The sequence below is a fragment of the Eucyclogobius newberryi genome, unplaced genomic scaffold, assembly GCF_026437365.1.
Source record: "Eucyclogobius newberryi isolate DKJ021-1_F unplaced genomic scaffold, fEucNew1.0.hap1 SCAF_13, whole genome shotgun sequence".
Lineage (NCBI taxonomy): Eukaryota > Metazoa > Chordata > Actinopteri > Gobiiformes > Gobiidae > Eucyclogobius > Eucyclogobius newberryi.
In genome coordinates this window covers 20396025-20412423 of record NW_027315757.1, presented here as the reverse complement: position 1 = coordinate 20412423, position 16399 = coordinate 20396025, and the positions used below count along the sequence as shown (strand labels likewise).

At 48.5% G+C, this 16399-nt stretch overlaps 1 protein-coding gene across 1 annotated transcript; it reads right to left on the bottom strand.

Annotated features, from left to right (window-relative positions):
• Positions 1 to 9826: 9826 nt before the first annotated feature.
• Positions 9827 to 15786, bottom strand: mreg (melanoregulin). The gene is made up of 6 exons (XM_072442156.1): positions 15661 to 15786; positions 14343 to 14553; positions 12953 to 13115; positions 12144 to 12234; positions 11906 to 12069; positions 9827 to 10638 (listed from the first exon to the last, which is right to left on the bottom strand). The coding sequence occupies exons 2-6, from the start codon at positions 14438 to 14440 to the stop codon at positions 10435 to 10437; spliced, it is 720 nt and encodes a 239-aa protein (XP_072298257.1). The 5' UTR covers positions 14441 to 14553; positions 15661 to 15786; the 3' UTR covers positions 9827 to 10434.
• Positions 15787 to 16399: the final 613 nt, after the last annotated feature.

Below are 16399 nucleotides of genomic sequence, written 5' to 3'. Positions count from 1 at the left end.
TTCACACACAGTGAACGACCACTCACCCCTTCACACACAGTGAACGACCACACACCCCTTCACACACAGTGAACGACCACTCACCCCTTCACACACAGTGAACGACCACTCACCCCTTCACACACAGTGGACGACCACTCACCCCTTCACACACAGTGGACGACCACTCACCCCTTCACACACAGTGGACGACCACTCACCCCTTCACACACAGTGAACGACCACACACCCCTTCACACACCGTGAACGACCACACACCCCTTCACACACCGTGAACGACCACACACCCCTTCACACACAGTGGACGACCACTCACCCCTTCACACACAGTGAACGACCACTCACCCCTTCACACATAGTAAACGACCACTCACCCCTTCACACACAGTGGACGACCACTCACCCCTTCACACACAGTGGATGCAGACAGTGACACTTATGATGATATTTGTAACCTTTATTTTGTCAACTCAAAAGTTAAATTTTTGTATCAAGCCTGTATCAGTTCACTACTGATCGGAGGCAGTGCGTGCGGCTGGGGAAGAATGTCTCAGACACTCGGACCATCAGCACAGGAGTTCCACAGGGCTGTGTACTTTCTCCCCTGCTCTTCTCCCTGAACACAAACTGCTGCACCTCCAGCCACAACTCTGTAAAACAAATCAAGTTTGCGGACGACACCACCCTCATCGCCATGACGACACCATCCTCCTCATTCGGCTCATCTCAGACGGGGATGAGTCTGTCTACAGGAGGGAGGTGGACCGGCTCCGCCCACTATCACAAACTCCTCCATCACCACTGTGGACTCCCTCCGCTTTCTCGGCACCACCATCACCCAGGACCTCAAGTGGGGCTCACCATCAACTCCCTCACCAGGAAGGTCCAGCAGAGGATGTACTTCCTGTAGCAGCTGAGGAAAGCCAATCTGACAGCTGAGATGATGGTGCAGTTCTACACGACCATCGTTGAGTCCATCCTCACCTCCTCCATCACCGTGTGGCACGCGGGAGCCACAGCCAGGGACAGAGACTACAGCGCATTGTGAGCTCTGCTGAGAAGGTGATCGGCAGCGGACTTCCATCTCTACAGGACCTGTACGTTTCCAGGGCTCTGGGACGTGCAGGTCAGATCACAGCAGACCCTTCTCACCCTGGACACGGACTATTCAAGCCACTCTCCTCAGGCAGGAGGCCACTCCCCTCAGGCAGGAGGCCACTCCCCTCAGGCAGGAGGCCACTCCCCTCAGGCAGGAGGCTACGGTCCATCCAGACCGAGATCTCCCGTCAAAAGAACAGTTTCTTTCCCTCGTTGGACTCATGAACACTGCCTAGCACCTTGCACTCTTTGCACGGTTCACTTCTATTGCACTACACAATTTAATTTTTTATTTTAGTATGTACATATCATGCACTTTTTGTATAAAGTGTTCTATGTTCAATGTCTGTGTTGCACCGAATCACCAGGACAAGTTCATATGTTTGTGAATTTTTGTTCATTTACAAACTGCAATAAACCCTTTTCTGATTCTGATTCTGAATTGATTTATTTTAAGAAAAATGCTTCAAACTGCAGCTAATGAGCATAACACCATCGATCTAAACTGAACAAAGTTTGTGTCTTGGTAAAAAAGACTCCCAGAAAGATGTTTTAAAACCTAAAATATACTGGTTTTGTGGATCACCAATGACACAAAAATGATCAATTATTAAGTAATAATAAGTATGGTTTTATGTCACATTGTTAATCAGAAAATAAATACATTTATATTTTTGCCCTATCTCCACTGAAACATATTTATTATTTTTTATTATTTATTATTAAATTTATCAACTCACATCCACAGATTTATGGGACATTGAACATTGTAAATTTGTTTTTTGTTCAAAATAACATTTTGTCCCATATGGACATAAATATGACCTCTAAAAGTACACAAAACTGTACTTTTGAAATGGATAGGACAGAAGAATTTGTTGATATGCTGATTTATTAAACCTCAGTTTCAGTGAGACCTATGGTTAACAATGTAAAGCATAAAGAATATAAACTAAAATCTTGAGGGGGGCTGAATTAGGAGGTCCCTTCAAAATAAAATGACGATTTATAGGGACAGCAGCGTCTTGATTTTCACAGAGACCTGGTTAACAGCTGAAATGCCAGACTCTATTGTAGGTTTGGACAATTTTCATCTGCTGCGGGCGGACAGAACGAGAGAATGCGGAAAGAAAAGAGGTGGAGGTCTGGCGGTGTATGTGAACACGAGCTGGTCCAAACCCGAACACTGCACAGTGAGGGAGCAGCTATGTAACAAGGATATTGAACTATTGGCTATTGGCATGAGGCCATATTATCTGCCCCGGGAGTTCTCACATGTGATTTTGATCGCAGTCTATGTGGCCCCGTCTGCCAATGCTGAAAATGCTTGTGAAGCACTGCTCTCCTGCACTTGTAGGCTGCAAACACAGCATCCACAGGCTCTCTTCCTCATCTCTGGTGACTTTAACCACGCTTCTCCCTCTTCTGTTCTACCAACATACACCCAGTATGTTACCTGCCCCACCAGAGAGAATTGAACATTGGACTTGTTTTTTGCCAACACCAAGGAGGCTTATTCCTCTTCCCCCCTCCCTCCCCTGGGCAGCTCGGACCACAACCTTGTACATCTGAGGCCTGTGTATGAACCCATTGTGCGCAGGCAGCCTGTGGTGTCCCGTGAGGTGAGGATGTGGTCTGCTGAGAGCGAGGAGGCTCTGAGGGACTGTTTCAGCACCACTGTCTGGACTGAGCTTTATGACCCACATGGGGAGGACATCAACACCATCACAGAGTGCATCACGGACTACATCAACTTCTGTTTTGAGAACATTGTTCCCTCCCGGACGGTGCGGTGTTTTCCAAACAACAAGCCATGGATTAACCGTGAACTGAAGGCTCTGCTGAAGGAGAAGAAGAGAGCCTTCAGGTCAGGGAACAAGGAGGAGCTGAGGACTGTGCAGAAGGAGCTGAGGAGGAAGATCAGGCAGGCTGAGGCCGGCTACAAGAGGAGGATGGAGGAGCAGCTGCAGCAAAAGAACATTCAGGGAGTGTGGAGGAGCCTGAAAACCATCTCGGGCTTCAAAATCCCCCCTGCCCAGACAGAGGGGGATCTACAGTGGGTGAATGATTTAAATGCTCACTTCTTGAGGTTTGATCGGTCACCCGCCCCTCCCCCTGCACAGCTGGACAATGCCCTGCATCTGTTCCTCTTCGCTTCTCTGCCCCGGACCATCAGCTCCCCACTTTGCCTGGACTCACCCATCCCCCCAGCACACGGTCCCCCTGCCAACCACTGACTGTCACAGCAGCACAGGTGAGGAGTGAGCTGAAGAGGATTAAAGTGAGGAAGGCAGCAGGACCTGACGGCATCAGCCCCAGGCTCCTTAAGTCCTGCGCAGATGAACTGTGTGGAGTCGTGGAGCATGTCTTCAACATGAGCCTGAAGCTGAGGGTGGTACCACAGGTCTGGAAGACCTCCTGTCTGGTACCTGTGCCTAAGACGCCGCGCCCCAAAGACCTCAACAGCTTCAGGCCAGTGGCTCTCACGTCCCACCTGATGAAGACACTGGAGCGGCTGGTCCTGGACCACCTCCGCTCCACCGTGAGCTCAGCCATGGACCCGCTGCAGTTTGCATATCGGTCTGGCATCGGAGTGGAGGACGCCGTCATCTCCCTGCTGCACCGCTCTCTCTCTCACCTGGAAAAGCCTGGCAGCTCTGTGAGGATCCTGTTCTTCGATCTTTCCAGCGCCTTCAACACCATCCAGCCGCTGCTCCTGAGGGACAAGCTGGAGACGGCTGGTGTGGAGTATGCACCGCCACGAGCCGCACGCACCACCACGAGCGGCACGCACCGCCACGAGCGGCACGCACCGCCACGAGCCGCACGCGGCACCGCTTCTCCTCCGCTGCACCGGCGTTTCCACGTCCGATCACCGGCTCCACCACGAGCGGCACGCACCGCCACGAGCCGCACGCGGCTCAGCTTCTCTTCCGCTGCATCGGCGTTTCGACGCCCGAACACCGGCTCCGCGCTCCCGCACCCGCCGCCCCGGAGGTCTGTACCTGGGCGAAGGTGTGGCCCCAGCCCGCCACAGGAGCAGACACGGAGAGCGGGGCACCGGCTCCACCCGGCGAAAAGCAGCCCCATACAACCAAGGTACAGCCCTGTTTCTCTGCTTTCCCCGCTCCACAGACGGGGGCGATCTGGTCACAAAACTGGACTCAAATGCGTCTTGATTGGGCTAGAGCAACGCCGGCGTCTGGTATGTGGACTGCCGCTTCTGTCCCAACGTCTTTGTTTTGTTAGTCGTTTCCATTGTTTTTTTTTGTTCCCGCGTCTCTGTGTTGTCTTCTGTCTACATCTCTGTTCCTTCACTTCATCAGACATTACTGCACCGTCCATCGCTCATCTCCTCCCTCACTCCTGGACTATCTACTGCCCTAGCCGCCAGCTAACAGCTGGCTTAACACCTGCTGAGGTCCGTCATGGTATCGCGGGGCCTCCCTGCTGTGCAGACAAGATCTGGGGCAACCAACGCCACTCACTCCACCAGCTTCAACACCCGGTCCACTGCTGCTTTTTCACAACTCTCTGCCCACCAGCTTCTAGTTAACCAGCTTCTAGCCACCGCCAACATTCTAACTGGATTACTCTCATCTGCTGCTACGTTCCATCTCCTCCTCGGACTATCACTCCCGCGCCTCCAGGCCACCGCTCCACCAACTTCTCGCCTACTCACCTACGCCGCTGCTGACCTTCACCTCCTCAACCATAACCACCGTCTCCCAGCTGCTGCTGCCTCTGCAGCTAGCTCAGCTGGGATTCTTCGCCGGCCCCGCTACATCCACAGGGGCTCTGGTCTCTCCCATAACCAACACTCCAACGACGGCTCACCTATCCCCTCACTCTGGACTAGTTTTCGCCCCCCCGTCACCCCCACCTGCCGCACTGCCAACCTCAGCAACCTCCGCCCCCCCCACCCCTGCGCCCCCATCCATCTCCGCGCCCCCATCCATCTCCCTTGCACTGCTGAACTGCCGCTCCCTCTCCAACAAATCACCTGTTATATCTGAACTGCTACTGGACAATAACATTGATCTGCTTCTCCTCTGTGAAACATGGCAACAGCCCCTGGACTTCTATGCTCTCAACCAAGCCACTCCCTCCAACTACACTTACACTGCCAAACCCCGCCTCTCCGGGCGTGGGGGAGGTCTTGCTGTTATTCATAAAAAATCTACATCCATCACTGAACTGAACCTCAACCTTCCATCCATCTCATCATTTGAATACCTCGCCTTCTCCCTCCCCAACTCCATCACCGCTATCCTGATCTATCGTCCCCCAAAGCCCCACCCCTCTTTCCTCACTGAATTGTCCGAACTCCTCACCATCGCATCCTCTCTCTCTGCCCGCCTCCTACTCACTGGTGACTTCAACATCCACATTGACTGCCCCAACGCCCCACTGACATCCGACTTCCTCTCTCTCCTGGACTGCTTCCATCTCACCCAACATATTGACTTCCCCACCCATACCAAAGGCCACACTCTGGACCTAGTCTGTTCCTCTCTCCTACCCATATCTAAGCCCCACCCCCTCCCCTTCCCACTCTCTGATCATCTCTGCATCCTTTTCTCCGCCCCCCTACCCTCGCCCCACAACCCCAAAAAACGCACCATCACCTACCGCAATATCAAGTCAGTCAACCCCCTCACGCTCTCCCAGCTCATATCCTCTGCTTTCCCCCCTGACTCCCCCCCCTCTTCCCCCGACGACTATGCTGTCATGCTCAACACCACCCTCTCCGACTCCCTTGACTCCCTAGCCCCCTGGAAAACCTCCTCCGTCTCATACATCAACCCCGCCCCCTGGTACACCCCTGAACTCCGCACCATGAAGCAGACTGGCCGCCAACTTGAACGACTCCTCAAAAGAACCCGCCTCACCGTCCACGCCGAAGCTTTCAAATTACACATCTCCTCCTACCGTGACGCTCTCCAAGCCGCCAAATCTGCCCACCTCTCCACCCTTATCAACAGCTCCCACCGGAGCCCTCGCACCCTGTTCTCCACCGTCAACAAGCTGCTCCAGCCACCGGACATCACTCCACCCTCCTCCCCTGACCTCTGCAACTCTTTCCTCCTTGCCTTCAATGACAAAATTTCCAAAATCAACAGCTCCATGACTGCCGTCTCTATTAACTCCATCACCACCCCCACCCCTGTCCCCCCCTCTCCCTGACCACCCACCCTTCCCTCCCCTCACCACCTTCTCCTCTGTTAACTCCTCTCATATCATAGACCTCATCACCGCTTCCAAAACCACCACCTGCTCTCTCGACCCCCTCCCAACGACTCTAACCAAGGCCTGCCTCCCTGCTCTCATCCCCCATCTCACCACCCTCTTCAACCAGTCTTTATCCCTCGGCCATGTTCCTTCCATCTACAAACTGGCCTCCATCACCCCCATCCTCAAAAAACCCACCCTAGACTCCGCCAACCTCTCCAACTACCGCCCCATCTCCAACCTGCCGTTCCTCTCAAAAACGCTGGAACGCATCGTCGCCGCCCAACTTCACACCCACCTCCAGTCAAACAACCTCTATGAACCCCTCCAATCTGGCTTCCGCCCACTTCACAGCACTGAAACAGCCCTGGTCAAAGTACTCAACGATCTCCTCACCTCTGCAGACTCCGGGGCCCTCAACATCCTGTTACTACTAGACCTCAGCGCAGCCTTTGACACTATAAACCATTCCATCCTCCTACAAAGGCTGCGCCAACTGGGTGTTGAGGGCTCTGCACTTGACTGGCTCACATCCTACCTCACCAACAGGCAAGAGTTCATTTCCCTCTCCGGTCACTCATCCACCCTCTCCCCAGTAACGCAGGGGTCCCCCAGGGCTCAGTCCTCGGCCCCCTCCTCTTCATCTGCTACATCTTCCCCCTTGGTCACATCCTCCGCCAACTCAACCTGGACTTTCACTGCTACGCTGATGACACCCAGATATACCTCACCACCAAATCCACCCAAAACCCTCCCCTCAGCCACATCGAAACCTGCATCTCTACAATAAAATCATGGCTCACTCTCAACTTCCTCAAACTGAACAGTGACAAAACAGAGCTCCTCCTCATTGGCACCAAATCCACTCTCAATAAAACTGGTCCCTTTTCACTCAGCATCGACACCTCGACCATCACCCCCTCTACCCTGGTACGCAATCTTGGTGTCATCATGGACCCCACCCTCTCCTTCTCTCCCCATGTCAGCCACATCGTCAAGACCTCATACTTCCACCTCCGCCGCATCGCCAAAATCCGACACTGCCTCACCCTCCCCGCTGCTGAATCCCTCATCCATGCCTTCATCTCCTCCCGCCTCGACTACTGCAACTCCCTCCTCACTGGCATCTCCTCCCATTCCCTCCACAGACTCCAAATGGTCCAAAACTCCGCTGCCCGCCTCCTCACCCACACCCGCCTCCTCACTCACACCCGCCTCCTCACCCACACCCGGTCCCGTGATCACATCACTCCCGTTCTCCGCTCTCTCCACTGGCTCCCCATCAAGCAGCGCATAAACTTTAAAATACTCCTCCTCACCTTCAAAGCTCTTCACCACCTTGCCCCCCCTACCTGTCTGACCTCCTCATCCCCCACCGCCCCTCCCGAGCTCTCCGATCCTCCTCCTCTCTCACCCTGACTGCACCAACATCCCGACTCAAAACTTTTGGCGACAGAGCATTCTCCCGAACAGCACCCCGACTCTTGAACTCCCTCCCCCAACCTGTCCGCCACTCTCCCTCACTCACAACATTCAAATCCCGCCTAAAAACATACCTCTTCACCCAAGCCTATGACCTCCCCTACCCCTAGCCTCCTCTACCCCATTGCCTACTCTTCTACCCCCTGTTACATCCCCATCTTTTTCTCTCTACTTCGTCTGTCTTCATTTTATCTGTATATTAATGTGTATTGTACGTGTTGTCCCCCCCTGTCTGTAAATACCCTCCCCTTTTTTTATTATGTTCAGCGTCTTTGGGTCACTGAAAAGCGCTATATAAATAAAAGTTATTATTATTATTATTATTATTATGACCTGGCAGAGTGGATCCTGGACTACCTCACAGACCGACCCCAGTTTGTGAGAGCCCGGAACTGTGTGTCTGACACTCGGACCTGCAGTGTGGGGGCGCCCCAGGGCACTGTCCTCGCGCCCTTTCTCTTCACCCTTTACACTGCAGACTTCAGACATGACACGGACAGCTGTGTCCTGCAGAAGTTCTCTGACGACTCTGCCATCATCGGACTCATCACGGACGACGATGACGAGGAGTACAGGGGACTGGAGCAGGACTTTGTGGACTGGTGTCAGCGGAACCACCTCCTCATCAACGCGGGGAAGACCAAGGAGATGGTGGTGGATTTCCGCAGACGCCAACCCACTGCCCCCTCACCAGTGAACATCCAGGGACGGGACATTGAGAGAGTGGACTCATACAAGTACCTGGGTGTTCATCTGAACCACAAACTGGACTGGACTCATAACACTGACGCACTGTAGAGGAAGAGCTAGAGTCGGCTCTACCTCCTGAGGAGACTCAGGTCTTTTGGAGTGACAGGGCCACTCCTGAAGACCTTCTACGACTCTGTGGTGGCATCAGCCCTCCTGTACGGTGTGGCCTGCTGGAGCAACAGCATCACAGAGAGGGAGAGGAAGAAGCTGGACAGAGTCATCAAGAAGTCCAGCTCCGTCCTGGGTTGTGCTCTGGACTCGGTGCAGGAGGTGGGGAACAGGAGGGTAGATTCACATCTATGCTGGACCATGAGTGTCGCCCCCTGCAGGACACTCTGTCCTCTCTGGAGAGCAGCTTCAGTGAGAGACTGATCCACCCTCGCTGTGTGAAGGAAAGGTTCCGTAGATCTTTCCTTCCTGCTGCTGTCAGACTTTATAACAAAAACTGTTAGTACTGAACACTCGCAATACTGACCTAACCTAATACTGATGTGCAATTCTGTCATATGTGCAATTGCTGTTGGAATTCATGTGCAATGTATGTGCTGTCGTGACACATATTCATGTGCAATTACTGTTGTGATCACATGCAATGGTATTTATGTATTTATTGTTTATTTATTTGTCTACGGGAGTTTTTGTTTATTTATAGGAGATCTTCTGCTAGGAGTGTTTTTCAGACTTCCTATGGGTGATCTGTTCTTCTGTATCTGCCTCTGTATCTACCTGCGTTGCGCCAATGAAATTTCCCCATGTGGGACAATAAAGGAATATCTTATCTTATCTTAATTAAAACAGGCCGCGGGCCACATCTGGCCCGCAAATGCCCAGGTCAGGTTTACATCCTTAAAAAAGTTAGATTAAAAACAAAAATCTTGAGTTGCTTTTTGCAATCAAATGTAGTCTTATTTAAAATGTCAACTAATAATGTTATTTTTCTTAAATCATGTCACAAAATATGTGAAAAATGTTTTGGCACATAAAATGCCAATACATCCAAAATGTTCACATGATGAAAAACTTTTAATACCTAAATTTGGTTTCATTATTTAAATGTCACATACTTACATATATGTAAGTACATCATATAGTAAACTATGTGATGTATATTATTATTGTTGTATTATATTATTGCATATATTTTCCTTTTCAGCTTATTATTGTACAAAAGAGTGTTGAATGGAGTGTTTTTTCCCCTTGAAATAATGTGAACATATGTTTTGTTTCAGGGCTGGAGAGTGTGAGAACACATTCAGAGGTTACTACAACCTGTTTGCACTTTATTTCAGCATTACACACCTACAAAGAGCACACAATTGAATAAACCTAGACATACTTCTCAAATACACCACTTAAATGATTGACTTCCTGTACACCTCCACTGCCTAATGCCGTTTACTCCGGAGCAAATTAAAAGGCGCTATTGTAGACTTGTGATATTTATGGATGGTTATTCCTGATCATGTGATTTTGCTGGAGCAGGAGCTGATAATCATAGGACAAAAGGAGAAAAGGCAAGTCAAAAGAACAGAACAGCCCTCCAGGAGAGAGAGAGAGAGAGAGAGAGAGAGAGAGAGAGAGAGAGAGAGAGAGAGAGAGAGAGAGAGAGAGAGAGAGAGAGAGAGAGAGAGAGAGAGAGAGAGAGAGAGAGAGAGAGAGAGAAACTATTAGAGAAATCCCAAGTTTTCTATGATAAAATGCATGTAGATGACCGTTGGCATTTCACTAGAATAAAACTTTCGTATAAGAAAATGCGGGGTGTAAAGAGTTCTATTTTAGGGAGCAGAAACACTCGGAGGTATGCGTCAATTCCTGAAGTCTTCAAGCTTGTAAACTACTGCCCCCCGGCGTCTGTGTGGTGAACTGCAGCTTTTAGGATCTGTCACTCCCGTCACTCTCGTCCTCCTCATCGTCACCCGGGGCTCCGTTCATGGCGTTCATCCGGGCGAGCAGCAGCGGCAGGTTGATCCCGAGCCCCGTGGCGTCCTCGTCGGACTCGTCGTCGCCTCGGGGAGGGTAGAAGCGTTTGGCTTTGGCCACGAAATCCTCAGCAATGTCTAAGTATATGAGGCGATCCTGGAGAAAGAGAGAGAAATCGAATGAGATTAGAATGTGTTTGATTGTTCTCAGTACTGAACCAAACTCTATGAAAGTCTGACAATTCAGAATTGCCCAGACAGAAGCCGAAATGAAAAACAAAGGCCTTGACGGCATTTTTAACAGTGATGTTCATAGAATCTACTCAACTCAGTTAAATCATTCAAGTCATTTTATTTATTACGTTATTTCTAAGTTAAGTTGTAGGGTCTTGAATCAGATGCAAGTTTTTTTTACCAAGCCATATAAATCTAGAGATTGTTATACTCCACTCATAAAAGAGCCGACTGAGGATGGAAAGACACTTATTTTTAGAGTTTCAAGCCTTTGGTTTAGTCTGAAATATGAAATAGGGATTGATTTTTCAAGGTTTTTCTTCATGGAGGAAAAAGGGACGTATAGTTTTTGTCTAAAATTGTCTTTATGGAGAACCACACCTTGATATTTGAGGGATTCTGTTTGCCATTTAAATGGGTGGATCTTTCTAAAACTCAAAGTCGCCAGTAAGAAAGAATTTCAGTTGTTTGTATCCAGTTTGTATCAAGAAATTGGACCAATATTATCAAGGAAATGCGTCACTTTAGGTATGGACATTTCTGGTTTAGTCAAAAACAATAGAAAATATTTGTTATGTTCCATCTCATGAATTGTACCATGGATTGTTTCTAATTGTCTAATATATTGGGCCAATGGTTCCAAGTAAAAAGCGAACAAGAGCGGGGACCAAGCACAGCCTTGCCCCACCCCTCGCTCCAGGGTCAGGGGGGTTGTCAAGTGACCGGTCATTTTAATTTAAATATATAAGGCCAGCGAACAGAGTCAAAGCTTTTTCAGCGTCCACACTTATTACTGCTGTTTTGCTGTTTTTGTAAAAGGTTCATTATGTGTAAAGATCATCTAATGTGATCTTGTCTTTGAGTGTGTTCCATTCTTTTGGACATAATTGAGGTGCATGCATGATCCACATTCAGAATTGGACTCTTGAGGTCTATATGAGGCACAGTCAAGTCGATTCTTCCTCTCTCTAGGCACTGGTGATGGTGAGTGGCTTATATACAGTAAAGCACAATTGTATATCGTCTTCATTGTTTAGTGAAGAGCATTTCCCCTCTTATCTTTTGAATTCCCTGTAGCATGTTTAACTTCCAAAAGTTTTAAATTGTTCCGTACACTGCTTCCTGCTTTTGTGTCTTTACCTTGCCCCCCACACGTCTCACCAGTTCAAATACACGTCCGGATGTCTCACCAGAATGAAGATGTATCTCTCTGGAGGAGGCGCCTTGTTGTCGAAGATGGAGGTTTCGGTGTGGAGCATGTGGAGCATGGCCCGGGCCGCGGGGGCGTCCCTCATTCGGTCTTGTGACGCTCCGGCTGAGACGGTCAGCAGAGCGTCAGCCTCTGCCATGAAGCCTGAAGACAGCGGAACAGTCAGGACTTTTTACACAAGGACACATACACAGTGTTCTGGATCAGGTCTGCGTCACCTAAGTTCTCCAAGATTGTCTTCCACTTGTCCCGAACTTCTCGTCGCGTGTCTCTCATGGCTTCAATGTCGACACTTAAACGTCTGTAACCCTGAAGGAGAACGTCAAGACAAAAACATTGACCTTTTTGAGAGTCTCATGTTCTTTCTACTTTTTTATTCGACCGATTGCTTCGCTGAAGAGCACCAAAAAGCCAACTTTATACCATCTACACATCCAGAATAAGAAACAGGTTTACTGCCATTTGTCAATGAACAAAATTCCCAAACATAGGAACTTGTCCTGGTGATTTGGTGCAACACAAACAACAAACATTGAACAATGAAGACAAAACTGCCATATATATAAAAAAAATAGGTAAGTAAAGTTAAAATGAGGTTAGAAATAGGCATGATATGTACATAAATAGGTTGGGGCCCCATGGGCATCTGGTTGGGACCCCATGGGCGTCTGGTTGTGGCCCTCTTACCGTAGACCCCTTGGGCGTCTGGTTGGGACCCCATGGGCATGTGGTAATGGCCCTTTTACCATAGACCCCATAGGCGTCCGGTTGTGGCCCTCTTACCGTAGACCCCATGGGTGTCCGGTCGTGGCCCTCTTACCGTAGACCCCATGGGCATGTGGTAATGGCCCTTTTACCATAGACCCCATGGGCGTCCGGTTGTGGCCCTCTTACTGTGGACCCCTGGGGCGTCTGGATGGGACCCCATGGGCGTCTGGTTGTGGCCCTCTTACCGTAGACCCCATAGGCGTCCGGTTGTGGCCCTCTTACCGTAGACCCCATGGGTGTCCGGTCGTGGCCCTCTTACCGTAGACCCCATGGGCGTGTGGTTCCGCGCCTGGATCAGGGTGTAGAGCGTGCGGTCGTCGGCCCTCTCGGAGTGGCTCGGGTCCCCTGGGGTGCTCCACAGGTTGGTCTCTTCGTCTCTGCGTTTCTGGACTTCACGGTTAAAATACTCCAGTGGATCAGGCCTGAACGAGCGAGAGAGGAAACAACAACAGAGCTTTTCAAAATAAACTCCATTTGCATTATTTTATATTTATAGATTTGTTTTTAGATGTTCAGTTCAGTTCAGTTCAGTAGTTTAGTTTAGTTTAGTTCGGTTAAGCTCAGTTTAGTTTAGTTAATTCTGCGAAGCTCAGTTTGGTTTAGAATAGTTGAGTTCAGTTAAATTTAGTTTGGTTAAGTTTAGTGTAGTTTAGATTAGTTTGGTTAAGTTAGGTTTAGATTAGTTACTCTCAGTTTAGTTTAGTTCGGTTAAGTTCAATTTAGTTTAGTTTAGTTTAGTTCAGTTTAGTTCAGTTAAGCTCAGTTTAGTTTAGTTAATTCGGTTAAGATCAGTTTAGTTCAGTTGAGTTACGTTTAGTTTAGTTCAGTTAAGATCAGTTTGGTTTAGTTATGATTAGTTGTGCTCAGTTTAGTTTAGTATGGTTTAGTTCAGTTTAGTTTAGGTAAGTTCAATTTAGTTTAGTTTGGATTAGTTCAATTTAGTTTAGGTAAGTTCAATTTAGTTTAGTTTGGATTAGTTCAGTTTAGTTCAGTAAAGATCAATTTAGTTTTGCTCATTTGGTTACGATCAGTTCAGTTTAGAATAGTTAAGGTCAGTAAAGTTCAGTTTAGTTTAGTTTGGCTCAGTTCAGTTTAGGTTAGTTTGGTTTGGTTCAGTTTTGGTTAGTGTGGTTCAGTTTAGTTTGTTTTGGTTTAGTTTGGTTCAGTTTGGTTCAGTTTAGTTTGTTTTGGTTTAGTTTGGTTCAGTTTAGTTTGTTTTGGTTTAGTTTGGTTCAGTTTAGTTTGGTTCAGTTTAGTTTAGGTTAGGTTAGTTTAGTTTGGTTCAGTTTTGGTTAGTTTGGTTCAGTTTAGCTTGTTTTGGTTTAGTTTGGTTCAGTTTAGTTTAGATCCCACTGTATATTTAAAAATTCGGTATTGCCAAAACTGGAGAAGGAAAATGCTACTAATTCTAGACCAGTTATTGTCATTTGGTCCTAAATTGAGTCCAGTTGAGTCGTTTAGTCCAGTTTCGTCCAGTTTAGTCCAGTTTAGTCCTGACGTAGACGAGGTTTGGTCCTAGGTCCTTTGGTTCTAGTCCTTAATCAGTCCAGGTTTAGTTTCAGGTTTCAAGTAGTTGTAATTTAGTGTCACAATGTTACCATTTTGTTTCTCTGTGCTCGTAGTGTTTGGGGTTTGTCGTTGTTACTCACGGCAACAGTGGCTCCTTCTCGTCCTCATCCTCCTCGTCTGTGACGCAGCAGCAGCAGCAGCAGAACTGCATGCAGAATCTACCGAACGCTGAACCCATCTACAAACGGTCAAATGCCAAAGAGGGCCGCAAAATGTTGAATAATTCCAGGATTCGAGGTCTTGGTCTTCTTCCAGGAGAGGCTGGAGTTGAGATTGTGACGGTTCAGAATCCTGGACAAAGACCGAGAAATGAGTTCAAATGTATCGTAGCCCAAAATGATTCATGTTGGACTTAAAAATACTATAAACAAAGGATGTAAAATAAGGCCTTGATTTGGACTTGATCTGGAAGTTCACACTCACACATTAACCTCAGGAAAATTGGGACTAAACCAGGACTAAACAGGGACTAAACCGGGGCTAAACCAGGACTAAACTGGGGCTAAACCAGGACTAAACCAGGACTAAACCGGGACTAAACCGGGACTAAACCAGGGCTAAACCAGGACTAAGCCGGGACTAAACCGGGGCTAAACCAGGACTAAGCCAGGACTAAACCAGGGCTAAACCAGGACTAAGCCGGGACTAAACCGGGACTAAACTAGGTCTAAATCAGGACTAAATCAAGACTAAACCAGGACTAAACCCAAAACTATACCTGGACTAAACCAGGACTAAACCCAAAACTATACCTGGACTAAACCAGGACTAAACCAGGGCTATACCAGAACTAAACCTGGACTAAACCTTGGCTAAACCTGGACTGAACCAGGACAAAACCAGGACTAAACCAGGATTAAACCAGGGCTATACCAGGACTAAACCCAAAACTAAACCTGGACTAAACCAGGACTAAAACAGGTCCAAATCAAGTCCACATCACGACTAAAATGTATTCAATTTAGGACTAAATAACAACTGTGAACGCAGCCTGAAACAGCTAACTAGTCCAATCTGAACCAGGCCAAAGAACTGGACTAATCCAGGACTCAACAAGGACTAAACCGGTACAAAGTTTAGGCCGTCAAAACCAAGATTAAGGATGTGTTCAAACTGGCACAGAGACCTTCACTTGGACTAAACCCTGAACTAAACCAGGACAAGCGAGAACGCACCGCAAGTCTTAACCAGAACAGGCCTGAACAGAAGAAAAACTGGACTAAATCAGGACTAAGAAGTGGAAGTAGAAGTAAATCCAAGCCAAACAAACCATAACCGAGCACTGACACGATTAACGAGGTCACAAACTAGTTATAACAGACCATAATAACCACAACTTCCTCCTCTACTTCTGCAGATTGAGACGAAACAACAAGAGAACACAGAACAGCGCCAGACCTTTGTTCAGCTCTCCATCGTCACACGCAGAGTGACGCCGTCCGGTTTTGGGTCCAGAAGCAGGTCCGGGCCAGATCTGTGATTCCAGCCGTCCTCTTTGGCTTCACGTGGAGGCACAATGGAGACAGTGAAGGCCGGCTCGTTCCCCTCAGACACAAACCAACTGGCTCAGGAGACAGTCACAGCCTTATCACATGAGGGCAGCCGCTCGGGTCCTGCCTGGTGTTTTGCCCCCGGGATGTCCCGTCTCTGAACAGCATCATTAGACACACGGAGTCTATGAATGTGCGTCGATCGTGTTATGTGCGGCTATTTAACTGTGAATGTGGGCAAAATGCGGGGATAAGAAGACCAAGGGGCCATTGTGGGGCCATTGTAGAGCCGGTTCGGTCCCGTTCAAGGCCGAGTTCAAGCCTGGTCTGGCCCCGGGTTTAGTCTCAGTTAAAAGGTGTAACTAATAATACATAATAAACTTCAAACTGATACAGCGTTTGTTTGGACACTTTTTGGACGCTTTACAATAAGAAAAACGACTCGTCTGGTAAAGCGCCGTCTATCTGCTTCTGTGATTGTTACAGGTCCGATCTGTGGAGAGGCGATACAGCTCACAGCAAGAATGCATGTTTTTTTTAAAGGTATTTTAAGCAACAAAAAGATCAGAAATGTAATAAATGCCTTATTGACGATACAAAAAACCCATTGGAGACACACAGCTGGGGAGACACTCGCTCGGCGATAT